At 40.5% G+C, this 13,265-nt stretch overlaps 1 protein-coding gene across 1 annotated transcript in view; it reads right to left on the reverse strand.

Annotated features, from left to right (window-relative positions):
- The window catches only part of COL4A5 (collagen type IV alpha 5 chain), an 85,968-nt gene that overhangs the window by 23,040 nt on the left and 49,663 nt on the right, over positions 1–13,265 (reverse strand). The window contains exons 21-33 of the mRNA XM_084534097.1: positions 12,755–12,838; positions 11,421–11,513; positions 10,172–10,242; positions 9,774–9,965; positions 9,155–9,323; positions 8,413–8,505; positions 8,218–8,322; positions 7,518–7,615; positions 7,103–7,253; positions 6,340–6,453; positions 2,598–2,765; positions 1,647–1,736; positions 494–643 (exon numbers count right to left, since the gene is read on the reverse strand). Of these exons, the coding sequence (XP_084390223.1) occupies positions 494–643; positions 1,647–1,736; positions 2,598–2,765; positions 6,340–6,453; positions 7,103–7,253; positions 7,518–7,615; positions 8,218–8,322; positions 8,413–8,505; positions 9,155–9,323; positions 9,774–9,965; positions 10,172–10,242; positions 11,421–11,513; positions 12,755–12,838 (1,578 nt within the window). The remainder of the gene's footprint in view (positions 1–493; positions 644–1,646; positions 1,737–2,597; positions 2,766–6,339; positions 6,454–7,102; positions 7,254–7,517; positions 7,616–8,217; positions 8,323–8,412; positions 8,506–9,154; positions 9,324–9,773; positions 9,966–10,171; positions 10,243–11,420; positions 11,514–12,754; positions 12,839–13,265) is intronic.

Consider the following 13,265-nt stretch of genomic DNA (forward strand, 5'->3'; position numbering starts at 1 on the left):
GTCCACAGGAGACATCGGAGCACTTGAGGGGATAAAGGAGGGGGAGTAGAAACACAAGCCAGAGAGAAAACAGACTTGAGTGAACTCAGAAAACCTTCCACGCTTAACCCGCATCCTGAGGTGACACACACACAGATGGCATTCTGCTCAGCTGAGGGTGAGTTTACAGAGACACCCAAAGGGAGAATTTGGAGGTGATGCATGAGTAGATGACCTCTGCAAGTCCATCCTACAAGGCAAAGCCCCAGTGGCCTGAGACAGCAGGAATGCAGCTAGCGCAGCAGCAATGACAATGATCTCTCACTGTGCTTCAGAATAGTATTTAGAAGACTCAATCCTAATCCTGGTGAGAGCACTTTAGTGCCTCTACACAGAGTACCTTGGTCATAGAACTCCTTAAAAGTGCAGCCTAAATTAAGAGAACCTTATTTCACCTCCTTGTTCTGAGTATTTTTTCTGTAAAAAATACAGACCCACATGCAAAATTCTGTACCTGGAACACCTGGCTCGCCTTTTTCTCCTTTTGCTCCTAGTTGTTTTGGATCAATTTTTCCAGGTGGACCTGGCAGGCCTGCTTCACCTTTGATGCCTTTCTGTCCTACCGGTCCAGGAGGCCCAGGTGGGCCAGGTAATCCATTATTACCTACAGGAGGTAAGACAACAAATGGGAACAATACAGTCCATAAGGTAGACTAATATATTTCTAATCCTTTTTCTTACATAGGTTGGCCATGATTTATTCATGAAGTCTGAACCCACTGAATGATCAGTCAGTTTATGCAGGGTTCTCCACAGCATCTCAAGCCTTGGAACAACTGTAGGTGGAGTGTGTGGGGATGTCTGCATGCTGCAAGAAGGCAGTATGTCAGCTCTGGACAGCCCAGAGGAACCAGCTGTGTGTGAACCTCATTGAGAGAGCTCCAAGAGCTCCACCACACTGTACCAATAGAACAGAGGAGTTGCAACGGCTACAGCAGCTTTGGATTCACAGCCCCATTGTTCTATGGAGATGCCTCTTTTCTTATTTATTTTTTTTAACCACACTCCTCCAAAATTCATCTCCAAAAAGGGGGTTGGAAGAATGTAGCTAGAACACACTTCTCTGTGATACTTACAGACCTGATTGGGAATGACGCCATAACCAAAAGCTATCAATGTTCTTCTTTCTGCTGCTTGAGCAGAACTTAATTCAGAAATAATGCTCTACTTGGGCACCATCAATCCAAAGATAACTTTTTAAAAATAGCTAACATTGCATGACATCAATTAAAAAAAAAAAAAAAAGTGACTTAATCACAGAATCACAGAACTGTAGGGGTTGGAAGGGACCTCGAAAGATCATCGGGTCCAACCCCCCTGCCAAAGCAGGTTCCTCAGAGCAGGCTGCCCAGGTAGGCGTCCAGACAGGCCTTGAATATCTCCAGAGAAGGAGACTCCACAGCCTCCCTAGGCAGCCTGTTCCAATGCTCTGTCACCTTCACGGAGGGTGCTATGGGTTAAAACTGCAAAGGAATTACGAATATCAGTTCTGTTGAGAAGATAGTGCCTGTGGATCCCAGTAATTAATTGTAGATATTAGCATTATGAAGCTTTTTCCACACAGGACATTCTGTATTCTCTTCAGTGTGAAATAAAACAAACATTACCTTTTGAGCCAGGAAGGCCATTTCTTCCAGGAGTTCCTGGGGGGCCTGGAGGCCCAGGGGCTCCCATGACGCCCATCTCACCTTTGGCACCTGAACACATTGAATCACCATTGTCATTCAGAACACCCAAATCCATCAGTATCTACCTTTTCCCTGCATCACTATGCTATTATTAAACAGGCACATAGAGCCTGAACTATGTTTTAAGGAAATTATAAACACTTCATTGATCTAAATCAGAAAGAATACTCAAAAATGTTACCAATTTTTCCACAGCTAAGTCCTGGGAAGAAAATCAGTAGCACAGTGATCATTTCAGTAAAAAGCATATTTATACCTCCAATAAGTTTAGTCCCCAGGTTTGGAAAATAAATACTTGCTTGTAAGCAAACTTGAATTTAATTTAAATCCAAAAAGACAACTACAAATACAGTACTTTTAGAACCTTTTATATTACTCCTTTATCAAAAGACAGATTCTCAAAACTCATTTTGAGATTTCCCGTCCAGAGGGAGAAACAGACTGCTATAACTGAAAACACTAACACAAAGAATAAGGAAATGAGTATTTAAAACTATGTGCTGGATCCAATTGATTGCATTTCTCATAACTCCCTTTAAACAAATTTGATTTTTAAATTGTAGCATTGACTGGAAAACTATCACAAAAGGAAGTTGTTATAATGAAGATGATCAAAGTCATATTTGAAAGTTATGAAACAGTAACATGGAGAATATATGTGTCAAGTTAGAGAGAAGAGTGGAAAGGTGACACGGATTTTAATGCAAGAAATTATAATTAAAAAAAATCAACTATGAAATGTAATAGTTACATGCATCCAACTTTAAATGAATAGAATAAACATTGAAGCTCTCTAAGCTGACATGTCCAAGCATAAAGAACATTTGGTTTTTGGCAACTTTGATTTTTGTCCACAGGTAAAAAACTCACCTGGAAATCCAGGAATGCCATCCCGGCCTGGTGGTCCAGGTGAACCCTGAGGTCCTGGGAGGCCAGGGGGTCCTGGATAGCCTGGGGTTCCTTGGTCACCTGGAGGACCAGGAACATCAAAGCCTGGGGGACCTGGATCTCCTTTCTCACCTGGAACGCCTTGTAACCCTAGACAACATTGTTAAAACACAATCTTTTAGCAAAAAGTAAGGCAAAGCTGAAATCTCTCTCTCTCTGGACACGGTACTGTACAAACAGACAAGTTTTATCTGCAGTACGTTCCTAGCACTGATGAAAATCCTGCAATTCTTCTAAAACCATTTATTTTTTTAATTATGTCCCAGGCATTAAGGGCCATGTTCTCCTGAAGCTTCTCTTGAAGAGAAGCATTACTAAAATTTTACCAAACTGTAGTAAGTGCAGTTGAATAAATCCTCAAAAGGAAAAGAACAACTTTCTTCATTAGCCATTTAAGTCTGGTTAATAAAACAAGAAGCCAAGATTTTTTAGTCTGGCTTGTATTTTGTCTTTAAGTATAGAGAAATTCTTATATTTCCATTAATGATTCTATTTTATAGCATTCTAAGACAACATCAGCTCAATATTTTTGAAGGCTAGCATTCTGCATTGCATTACATTTCTCTGAGTGAAAAATATGAATTATCAAAATATGCTCAACATTGTTTAATACTAATGATATGGAGCTCGAGATGCTGCTGAAGCAACTGGGAAGCTTGTTTCCCTCCAGTGCACTGTAACAGTGATGGTACTCATTCTTGAAAGGTAGCAGACAAAAACTGATTTTTCTTAAATCTGAAGCTAAGAAAAGGCTTTGGTAAAGAAACCACAGTACCTGGGGAACCTGAGGTTCAAAAGCCAACGAGTTAGAGCTCATCAGGAAGTTGAGACAGGTATCAGTAAGGAGTTGTAATAGTCGTTAAGTTAGGAAACAAAATAAAGCACATAGAGATTAGAAAAAAAAAGGCAAACAAAAACTAAAACACTACCCTAAAGTTACTGAAAACAAAAATACAAAAGTACAAAGAATACAACACTAATGCAGTAAGAGAAACCAGACTGTAAGAAACCTTGGGGGATCTTGTTCAAAGCACAGCCACCATTGTACATAGAAACAAAAACACAAGTGAGGTATTTTCAAATATTGATGAAACATTCTTTGAAAAATTGGATTATTCCCTCTCCTTGTCTAGCCCTCTCTTCACAAGCGGGGAACAAGATTCTTCTGAACTCTTACATGAAACTGTAGCAGACACTGGCTTGGACACCTTTTGAACAGCAGAGTACATCCTACCAGTTAGCTTCTTGTTGATCTGCATCGTATGCCTGTAAAACCCTTCAAATAGGGATTTTCAAAAAGATTCTTCTACACACACACAAAACACTAAATATGTTTTTTCTTTCTTTGCTTGCTTTGTTTTGTTTTCCCAGACTTCTATTATTCAAATGTACATCTTTTTACTTGCAGAGATGGTATATTACATGTTACGTGCCCTAGCATAATGTACTGGGATTATGACATTATGCCAAAACCTCATAAATAACCACAAGGAAGTATTGCTCTAACAGATGGGGCCCCCCATTCTCAATGGCATGAACAAACTTAGAAGTGATGTTTTCATGTGCTTTTTGCATGCTAAAAAGGCAGATCAAGTTTTCTTGACTGTATTTGACTTGTATTTGTTAATTATAAGCATGCTCCCTTTGGCAGCTGCTTACCACTGCATTAAACTATGGTGTCATGTGCCTGGAACTGCTTACTTTGCAGAGAAAAAACAATACCAGAGGATGGATAGGGATTGTATGTGTTATGTTTAAACGGGTCTCTATCAGCAAGTTGAAAAAAAAAAGTTGAAGTAACATTTACCCCAGTAGTAGAACAAACTTAGTAATTAGCACGATAAAGATACTTAGCAAATATAAATTCATTGTGATTGAATTTCTTGTTTTCAAAAGTCTGACCATATCACAATTGGAGTAATATAGACAACACAATAAATTCTAGAGGAATTTGCCACACATTCCAAAAAAAAAAAAAAAAAAGAAGGTTGTTGAGTTACTGCAAATTATTTTAAGAGGTGGTGCTGTAGAGAAAGGAAAATTTGAACAAGGAAAGCCACTCAAGAGTTTTCCAAACTACCTGAAAAACAGACCCCCAGAAATGTTACTCTACTGTTGTGTAAAGCAGCAGAATCAAAACAGAATTGTAAAACAAGAGGAAAGGGTTGGGATATAGGAATGGAAAGCACATTGTGCTGTCAAATGAAATAACGAGGACCACTCAAGTGGAGCTTCAGCCATGCACTAGATTTCAGAGCCACCATGCCATTAGTAGCCACTATGATTGGTCAGTACAAACATGAAGAGTGAAAATACAAGCAATTCAGCACACTGACTCTACTAGTAATTCTGCATTTGTCAAAACTGATATTTTGCAGAATAAATCTGTGATCACATGAAATCAAGTTCTGGCCAATACCTGAAAAGATGTTAAAGAAGATAAAAGAACATGCATAGTATGAAACATTCAAACTAATACCATTCTAATACCTCTCCCCAGCAACACACACTTGAGTTGCCTTCTGTTTCCATTTAGCCTCAAAAGCAGCTTTCAGTTCAGGAGAGGTACGATAAGCACAGTAAGCCAGGTGAAGAACCTACCTGATGGCTCAGGAACCTTCTGTGCACATTTTTCAGACTCCTTCAGTCCATAGTTTTTTAACACTCAACATATTCAAGGCTTACTGATGCAGCAATCACACACATTCCTTTCCCAACTGGGAAACTAGTGGAAATAATATATGTAAGTATGATCCACACTCTATGTACTGGAGCAGAAATCAAACTCCATGGGGCCTCTTTACTCCAACACTTGTCTACCTTAAAGAGAAGCACTTTGCTGAGTCTCAGCTTGCAGTGCATAAAGATCTGAGTAAGACCAGCCAGTCTGTGATTCTTGCTCTTAACAACTGACCATAATTTTTTCAACATGCATTGTGAACGATGCCAGCCCCTGTAGCGGCATCCAAACAAATACAAAAAGTGTATGTCACAGACATGCAATATAAACAGTCATACAGGCACGGCAAGAACCAGATGGATTTTGAAATGTTTCAGCAGTAGGCGGGCTTAAGTCCACAGAGAATGTTCTCACTAGTTGACAGCCATGCATTTGCAACATGAGGGGTTGGTGCACAGCAGGATCATTCACTGAGTGCAGGAAACAAGGAACTTCCCTAAATAAGCTTTGAGAATAGAACGATGTGCACAGAGATGCAAGAAGTTCCTATCTTCAATAGTCAGCAGTCATTTTAGATGAAATACAATCTACTTCCCTTCAGAGACAGCACAGACATCTAAGGGCAGCTTTCTTCCTCGTCTGTCCCCTCAAAACCTCTGCACTGACATTGTGCTACTGAACAGTATTTCATAGAGATTTTACTACTACCTGTGCACAACACCTCCTAGAATCTCTGCTGAGGCTCTCCAAGTCTTCTCCAAAGCAGGCTTTTACACCCCTGAGACCTCTCTACATAATGCAAACAGCAGGACTGAATGTAATTTGGTAATAAACATGACACACCAAGTTTTGTCCACTTAACTGGCAAGACAACCACTCCAACAGACAAACTTGCTATTTTTCTTTATCTGTTCAGTGAGACCTTAAGTGTCTGCTTGTGATATGCCAGAAATAACCTGAGGGTACAATTCATGTAAATTTTACCTGGTGGGCCAACAGGACCTGGAGGTCCCGGAGGTCCAGGTGGACCTTGTCCTCCGATGCCAGGGATGCCCGGTGGGCCTGGGAGTCCTGGTGGTCCACTTGGTCCAGGGTCACCTAAAAGAACATGCTTTAGTTAGACAGTGAATTCAGTTCAGAGATGCTTGCTTACAGATGCAGAGTGAAGCCTGCATATGGTACTTGAAATCTTGTCCTTGCATGCAAACAAATATGGATCTGATACAGGAAAATAAAACACTTCAGAGGCTATTTCTGCAAGCCAGAGATTTGTGCTCTCTCTATGGACTGCATGCAGTTTACATTTCTAGGCTACACAGAGACGTGGTTTTGCATCACAATTCCCATTAACTCAACAGATGCTCTCTAGCACACCAGACATAGTCTGCAGTGTAATACAGATAACGATTAACAGTAGGAATTCACACATTGCTAATGCACGGTGCTTCTACTTGAAGAGTATCAAAACAATTAACTATCCTTTTGGAAAAGTTTTACTCCCTGCCCCATAATAAGATTTGATACCAGGTGACAGACTTTCAGACACTAACCCACAAACTGCTATCTACTCCCTTGCTCTTATTTTATTTTTTCCTTTTGAGAACATAAGTTTCCTTTTACACAGGGGTCTGTCCTTTGGAAAAATGGACCCTGACGTAATTGTTCTGCTTGTATTTAACTGCCATGTGACTCCCACTTCATCTACAGTTTTAAAAGTTCAACAGAGAACAGAAAGACTCCACCATACCTTTGGGCCCTGGAGTTCCATCAAAACCTGCCCGTCCTGGAAGACCAGGGTTTCCTGGGAAGCCAGGATCACCTTTGGGTCCTTGAACTCCTTTTATGCCTGGTGGTCCTGGAGGTCCAGTTGGTCCTGGAACTCCAAATCCACGATCCCCCTGTTGATTAGAATCAATGCATTTTAAAAAGGGAAGGGTTCTGAGTTTAACCTCTCCCAAAAATGTTAGAGCAGCAAAGAAAAACCGCCCATAGTCTTAAGAGTTAAATTTCATTTTCCTACCCTCATTCAAACTCCAAATAGAGAATGTGACTTCCCCACCAGCAAAAGCTGACAAGTGGTGAAAAACTCCCTACTGACTTCGCACTAATACAAAAACACTTCCAAGAAAATTAAATTTTGTATTAAACAAGCAAGCACAGACCTTCTGGCCTGGGAAACCAGGTGGTCCAGGGGGTCCATCTAGACCAGGTCGGCCTGGAGTTCCTGGAGCTCCGGGGGGGCCTGGTGTTCCTGGGAAACCTACATATGACATGGAGGTTAGGGCAGCGGAGGAGAGGACACTAGAGAACATTAGAACAACTCTTCCAGAAATGTTCAGGTATCATGAAAAGCAATCTGAGAAGTATTTTTTTGTTTGCTCAAGCATACTTGGGGGGTGCCCATTTAGCTGAGAGAGCTTTGAGTATGCAGTGTGTCCCACAAAGGACCTCTGGGACTCTACTTAGAGGAGGGTACTTCCCTTTCTGTGTGCTCTAACAAAAATTACAAACAATTCACATCAGAAACAATACAATTTTGAGAGACCATTTGGAGATCAATTATCAATAATGAGTCAAGTTGAAATGTTCACAATTTCTCCAAGTTTTTCCCATTGGCTTTTGTATCCTGGGATTACTGAAAAACGTAAGCTATCATAAAATGGAGTACAGTCAACAGAGGAATGAGAATTCAGCATATTTTTTTTCCTGATATTTCTGAAAGTCTAGATATGTATGAATTCAAGACAAACATTTTTAAAAGGATTCTAGAGATATGAATTGACTACAACAATGCAGAGAGGCACAACCCTCAATGTCCCCTCTTTCAGCTGGTACAATACAGCAACATGGCTGCAACCATACCTTTTGGGCCTGGTGGCCCTGGAAGTCCAATGCCAGGAATACCTGGCTCTCCTTTTGCACCTGGGATGCCTGACAACCCTCGCTGACCTGGCTGACCAGGATCCCCTGTAAAAAGAAGAAAATCAACTGAGTTATCAAGAGCCAGCCAGAATAAAAAGCTCCTGGAACTCCATGGTTGTCTAGTTGCTGCTTTACCTGGAAGGCCTGGGTCACCATTTCTTCCTGGAGGACCAGGGGGGCCAGGAACTCCTGGTTCTGTAATAGTCTGACCAGGTTCACCTTTCGGACCTGAAGCAGAGAAGAGGAAATATGTATCAGTCAAAGGGAGTTTATTTTCTGTAATTCTCTGAAGAGAAAGAAAAGTTGCTAGCCACATCCCAAGCTTACAAGGAGCTTAAAGACCAGAAAGACTAGGCAATAGGCTATCTGCCCCTAAGCCCCATATAGGCTTAGACATACAGTTTATGTAAGAGAGTTTTCTTGAAAGGTCATTTTTTAGCTTCCTCCAAGGTACCATCACGTGAATAGTATTTTCCATAGCTGACATCAGTACAACTTGATAAGGATCTGTACAGTTGACAACAAAGTAACAAAAGCAAACTCATTCAAAGCAAACCTTTGTTTTCAAAAAGTTGTAGATGCATCATAATTAAGCATAAACCAGGTAGTAGTTACAGTGCATTACCGCTATCGTCAATCAAGATGAACTTCTCTAGATGTCAGAGCAGAAGGGCAAGTCAAATGGCTACAGTAACATATACAAATTCTGCTCAGTTTGCGACTCTGTGGTTCAGTTCAGTAAGGGAGCTTCCAAACACCAGGTCTTGCACTGCCTTTGGGAGAAGCTTGAAAGCATTTTCTTCTGAAAGCTACCCAGAGCCAATGGAAAAAAACTTGATCATACAGTTTTTGTTCAAGAGGAAAGAGACTAACTTACCAGGAACTCCAGGAGGCCCTGGGCGACCTGATACACCTTGGATGCCCTTTTCACCAGGTGAGCCTTGTGGACCAAAACCAGGAGGTCCAGGAAGTCCTTTGTCTCCAGGAAGACCTGGTATTCCTGGGTCACCCGGAATTCCCATTTCTCCTTTGAATGCAACACTGCCCTGAAAAAAGGAAGAGCAAGATGAGAAAGAGGAACACATATTTACTAGTGAAGGAACAAAGAACTTCATTAGTTCTGTTTTGAAACTCTTTGCAACTTTTATCCTTCTAACCCTCAAGGCCATTAGCTGTCTGCATCTTATTAACATGGTAGAAGTAAGGTCTACACCTAGCTAATTAATTCCTCACACCATATAGGTGAAATACAGAGAATGGCAGAAGGGACTATCTGACTCTGTCCTAGGGAAGTCTCAGTTTATTTTTAGTCACTGACGGGTAGCAGGGACTACTCAGTACATTATCACTAGATTAGCATCTACTGAAGAGAATTACTGAGTTAGTCACATTCAGAAAAATATGCATTTATCATCCTCCTATCTGCACTACCCCAAACTCATCCAAGACTTCCCAAAACATTTGTCCCATCAAATACAGCGTAAAATGGAACTCACGGGTTCTCCCTTAGGGCCAGGCAGACCTGGCAGTCCATCTCGTCCAGGAGTACCATCTATGCCAGGAAGACCTGGAGGTCCTGGGAAGCCAGGGTCTCCTTTTTCACCTTTCATTTTTGGAGAAGTCAGGACATCCCCTGGGTCTCCTTTAGGTCCAGGTCTTCCAGGAGCACCTGGAGGCCCTGGGAATCCCTGAGAGGAAAAGAAAATACTTAGTTTTCCTTTCAGCTCCTCTCTGAGGTTGGTACAGCATAGTGATTATGCATTCAAGCCAGCTAAGGGACAAAAAAGAAGTATTCATACAAGACAAGTATTTGTATCTATTGTATGCAGCTCTACCAAATATATAAGACAAATGACATGCTGTTTTCCCAACAAAACATAACAGCACCACTTACTGGTGGCCCTACAAGGCCAGTTAATCCTGGAAGCCCCTTTTCACCTTTTGGTCCAGGAAAACCAGGAGAACCTGAGTAGTGCAGAAAAAGATAAAACATAAAACTATAGAACCTGTAAATACCAAACATATTGTTTCTACAAGATAATATCTAAGTTGTTTTAAAACCAGGCAAGGTTTAGCAAGTGTTTCTGGAAAACTTAATTTTATTTTGGCAGAACAAAATTTGTAACTCTAAGTCAAATCAGTAGTGCCCAAGAATGTCCAACTTAGAAAGCTCCATCTCTATCATTTCAGGAATAGCAAGAAATATAAATTAATTTTTCTCTTTCAGTTAAATCTACGTCAAGCCATACACCTTCAGTGGGGAGAATGCTTGTAAGCCTGTCTTTGATCAGATAATTTATTTTTGAAAGACCAGATTTTCAAAACTGAGTGCTTGTTTTACATACGTGCAATCTGTTTCTTTAGAATACTCCCCGGCTGGGCAAGATAGGACATGGACCACCTATATATCAGAGCTGTCAAATGTGCAACTCAATTTGCACACAATACACAATAAATTATTAGTGTCATACTGTCATGGTTTAACCCAGCCAGCAGCTAAACACCACACAGCCATTCACTCACCCTCCCCCCTCCCTCTCTGGGATGGGGGAGAGAAACGGAAAGTGAAGCCTGTGAGCTGAGATAAAGACAGTTTAATAAGACAGGAAAATAATAATAACAATAATAATAATAACAATAGTAATAATAATAACAATGATGATAATAGTACCACTACTACTAATGTGTACAAACAAGTGATGCACAATGCAATTGCTCACCACCCGCTGACCAATGCCCAGCCTAACCCTGAGCAGTCCGGCCCCCTCCCCCGGCTAGCCACCCCTATATATTGTTTAGCCTGACGTCAGATGCTATGGAATACCCCTTTGGCTAGTTTGGGTCACCTGTCCTGGGTCTGTCCCCTCCCAGCTCTTACTGCACCCCCAGCCTGCCTGTTGGCAGGACAGAGCAAGAAGCTGAGATGTCCTTGGCTTGGTATAAGCACTGCTCTGCAACAATTAAAACATCGGGGTGTTATCAGCACTCTTCTCATCCTAAGCCAAAACACAGCATTCCACCAGCTACTAGGAAGAAAATTAACTCTGTTCTAACTGAAACCAAGACAGTTATACATAGATACTCAAATATGAAGGTATCTTTATAGAATGTATTAAGCAAAATAAGGAAGACCACAGCCTTACCTGGACTACCTGGAGGTCCTGGTGGTCCTCTCTCCCCAGGAGGCCCAGATATTCCAGTTCCTATACAGTTGAAGCATGTGTCTCCTTGATCACCTATGAAGAGTTGCATTGAAAAAGCATACTTGAGCATCTTTGAAAACATTAAAAATTCCAGCACAACAGCAACTGCTTTCTTGCTACTGGCCTGTAGTATCAAGTTCAAAGTGAATTTACGTCATTACATGATGCTTAAATATTAGAAGGCTTCCCCCATGAAGGCCACACTGAAGCTTTTTGGCTGCCAGCAGTCAGAGAACCAACAGTCAGATATGATTAGAATTTACTTAGGATTGTGCAGAATGAAACAAAACAGAACAGAAAATATGCTTTCAATAATCAAGAACGAAACTGTGGATTCTTAGCAGAAGAGTCATCTTCCGAAGTAGGTATTAGATACTTTAAACTACAACTCCAAAACACACGTACCCAAATCCTAAACTTTAAACTCCAAGAGTGCAAAATAAATATTGGGAATATCTTATTGACTTGACAGTAGGCTAAACATATACAATTAAAAACAACAACGACAACAACAACAAAAGCAAACAGAAGGAATGGTTTCAAGAAGTTTAGGAATTTCATTCACATACAGGCATGTCATTCTACGACATTCATCACTGCAGTATCTAAGTACTTCATTAAGGATAATTAATCCTTACAATCTCCAGGAAAAAAAAATACTTCTGTTTGAATAAAGTACAAAATTAAGATGCCCAAAGTCATCTAAGATGTCCATGGTTGAGCTAGGAAAAGATTCTCACTTACCCATATCAGCATCCTCATTGCAAGGTTGTCTTTTTGGGAACAAGGATACACATTAAAGATGTCTTTCTTTGCTTACCAAACAAACAGACAAACTCATTCTAGACTGACTAACTCAAATTATGAATGTTGCATTTATAATTTCAGTGTTGATTTCCATAAAAACTGTCAAACTTATTCATGAAGTATAAAACTTTCTCACATGGAGTTAGCAATTGCTGTTACAAATATATTTAGTTTCTATCTACCTGGAAGGTACTTATAAACCTGAAGCTCCATCTTAATTTAATCATGACCCATACTAGGCTTGCATTCAGATTGGTTAAATCCTCGGTCACTTTGAGATTCCTGTGCTTTTACACTAGAGACTATCCTAAGCTCAAACAAAAAGATTTCTTGCTCAGAACTGTAAAACATCTGCACACAACCCTACTGGAAAGAGACACTATTTACCCTCATTTAATGCAGGCTACATTCTTTAACAAGCTTTAACAATAAGAGAAGAAAAAAAAGCGATAGCCATGACACTGCACCTTTTTGGCCTCGCTCCCCTGTAAAGCCTTGTTGTCCTGGAATTCCTGGAGGACCTGGTGGCCCCTGTTCACATAACCCTTCACCTAAGAAGCAGAAGTTTAATCGTCAGTTTGTGTTAGACTGACAGCAGCACCAAATACATGTATTCAGAAAAAAAAAAAAAAAAAAGTACTTAGAGTATTTGTGTGTGTATATTCTAATATAAACACAAGATCACAGACCAAACACTGTTGTAATTCAAACACTGGGCTGTTTACTAAAACCCATCTATGTAATCCAAACTCAAAAGAAAACAAATCAGTGGATATTAAACAACAATCACCAGCTTAGCTTCACAACCTCCTTCCCATAGCCTGTCCGTGTCCACCTCTACACTACATTTAGCTTAGGATCATGAAAACACACATACAAAATGTCATCAGATTGAGGAGAATTAACATGCCAATGCCATCTAGACATTGGATTCCTCTCCAAACCATGTTAGCCTATCTCCACCACAGCCTTCCAGTT

The sequence above is a fragment of the Aythya ferina genome, assembly GCF_964211825.1.
Source record: "Aythya ferina genome assembly, chromosome: 13".
Classification (NCBI taxonomy): Eukaryota; Metazoa; Chordata; class Aves; order Anseriformes; family Anatidae; genus Aythya; species Aythya ferina.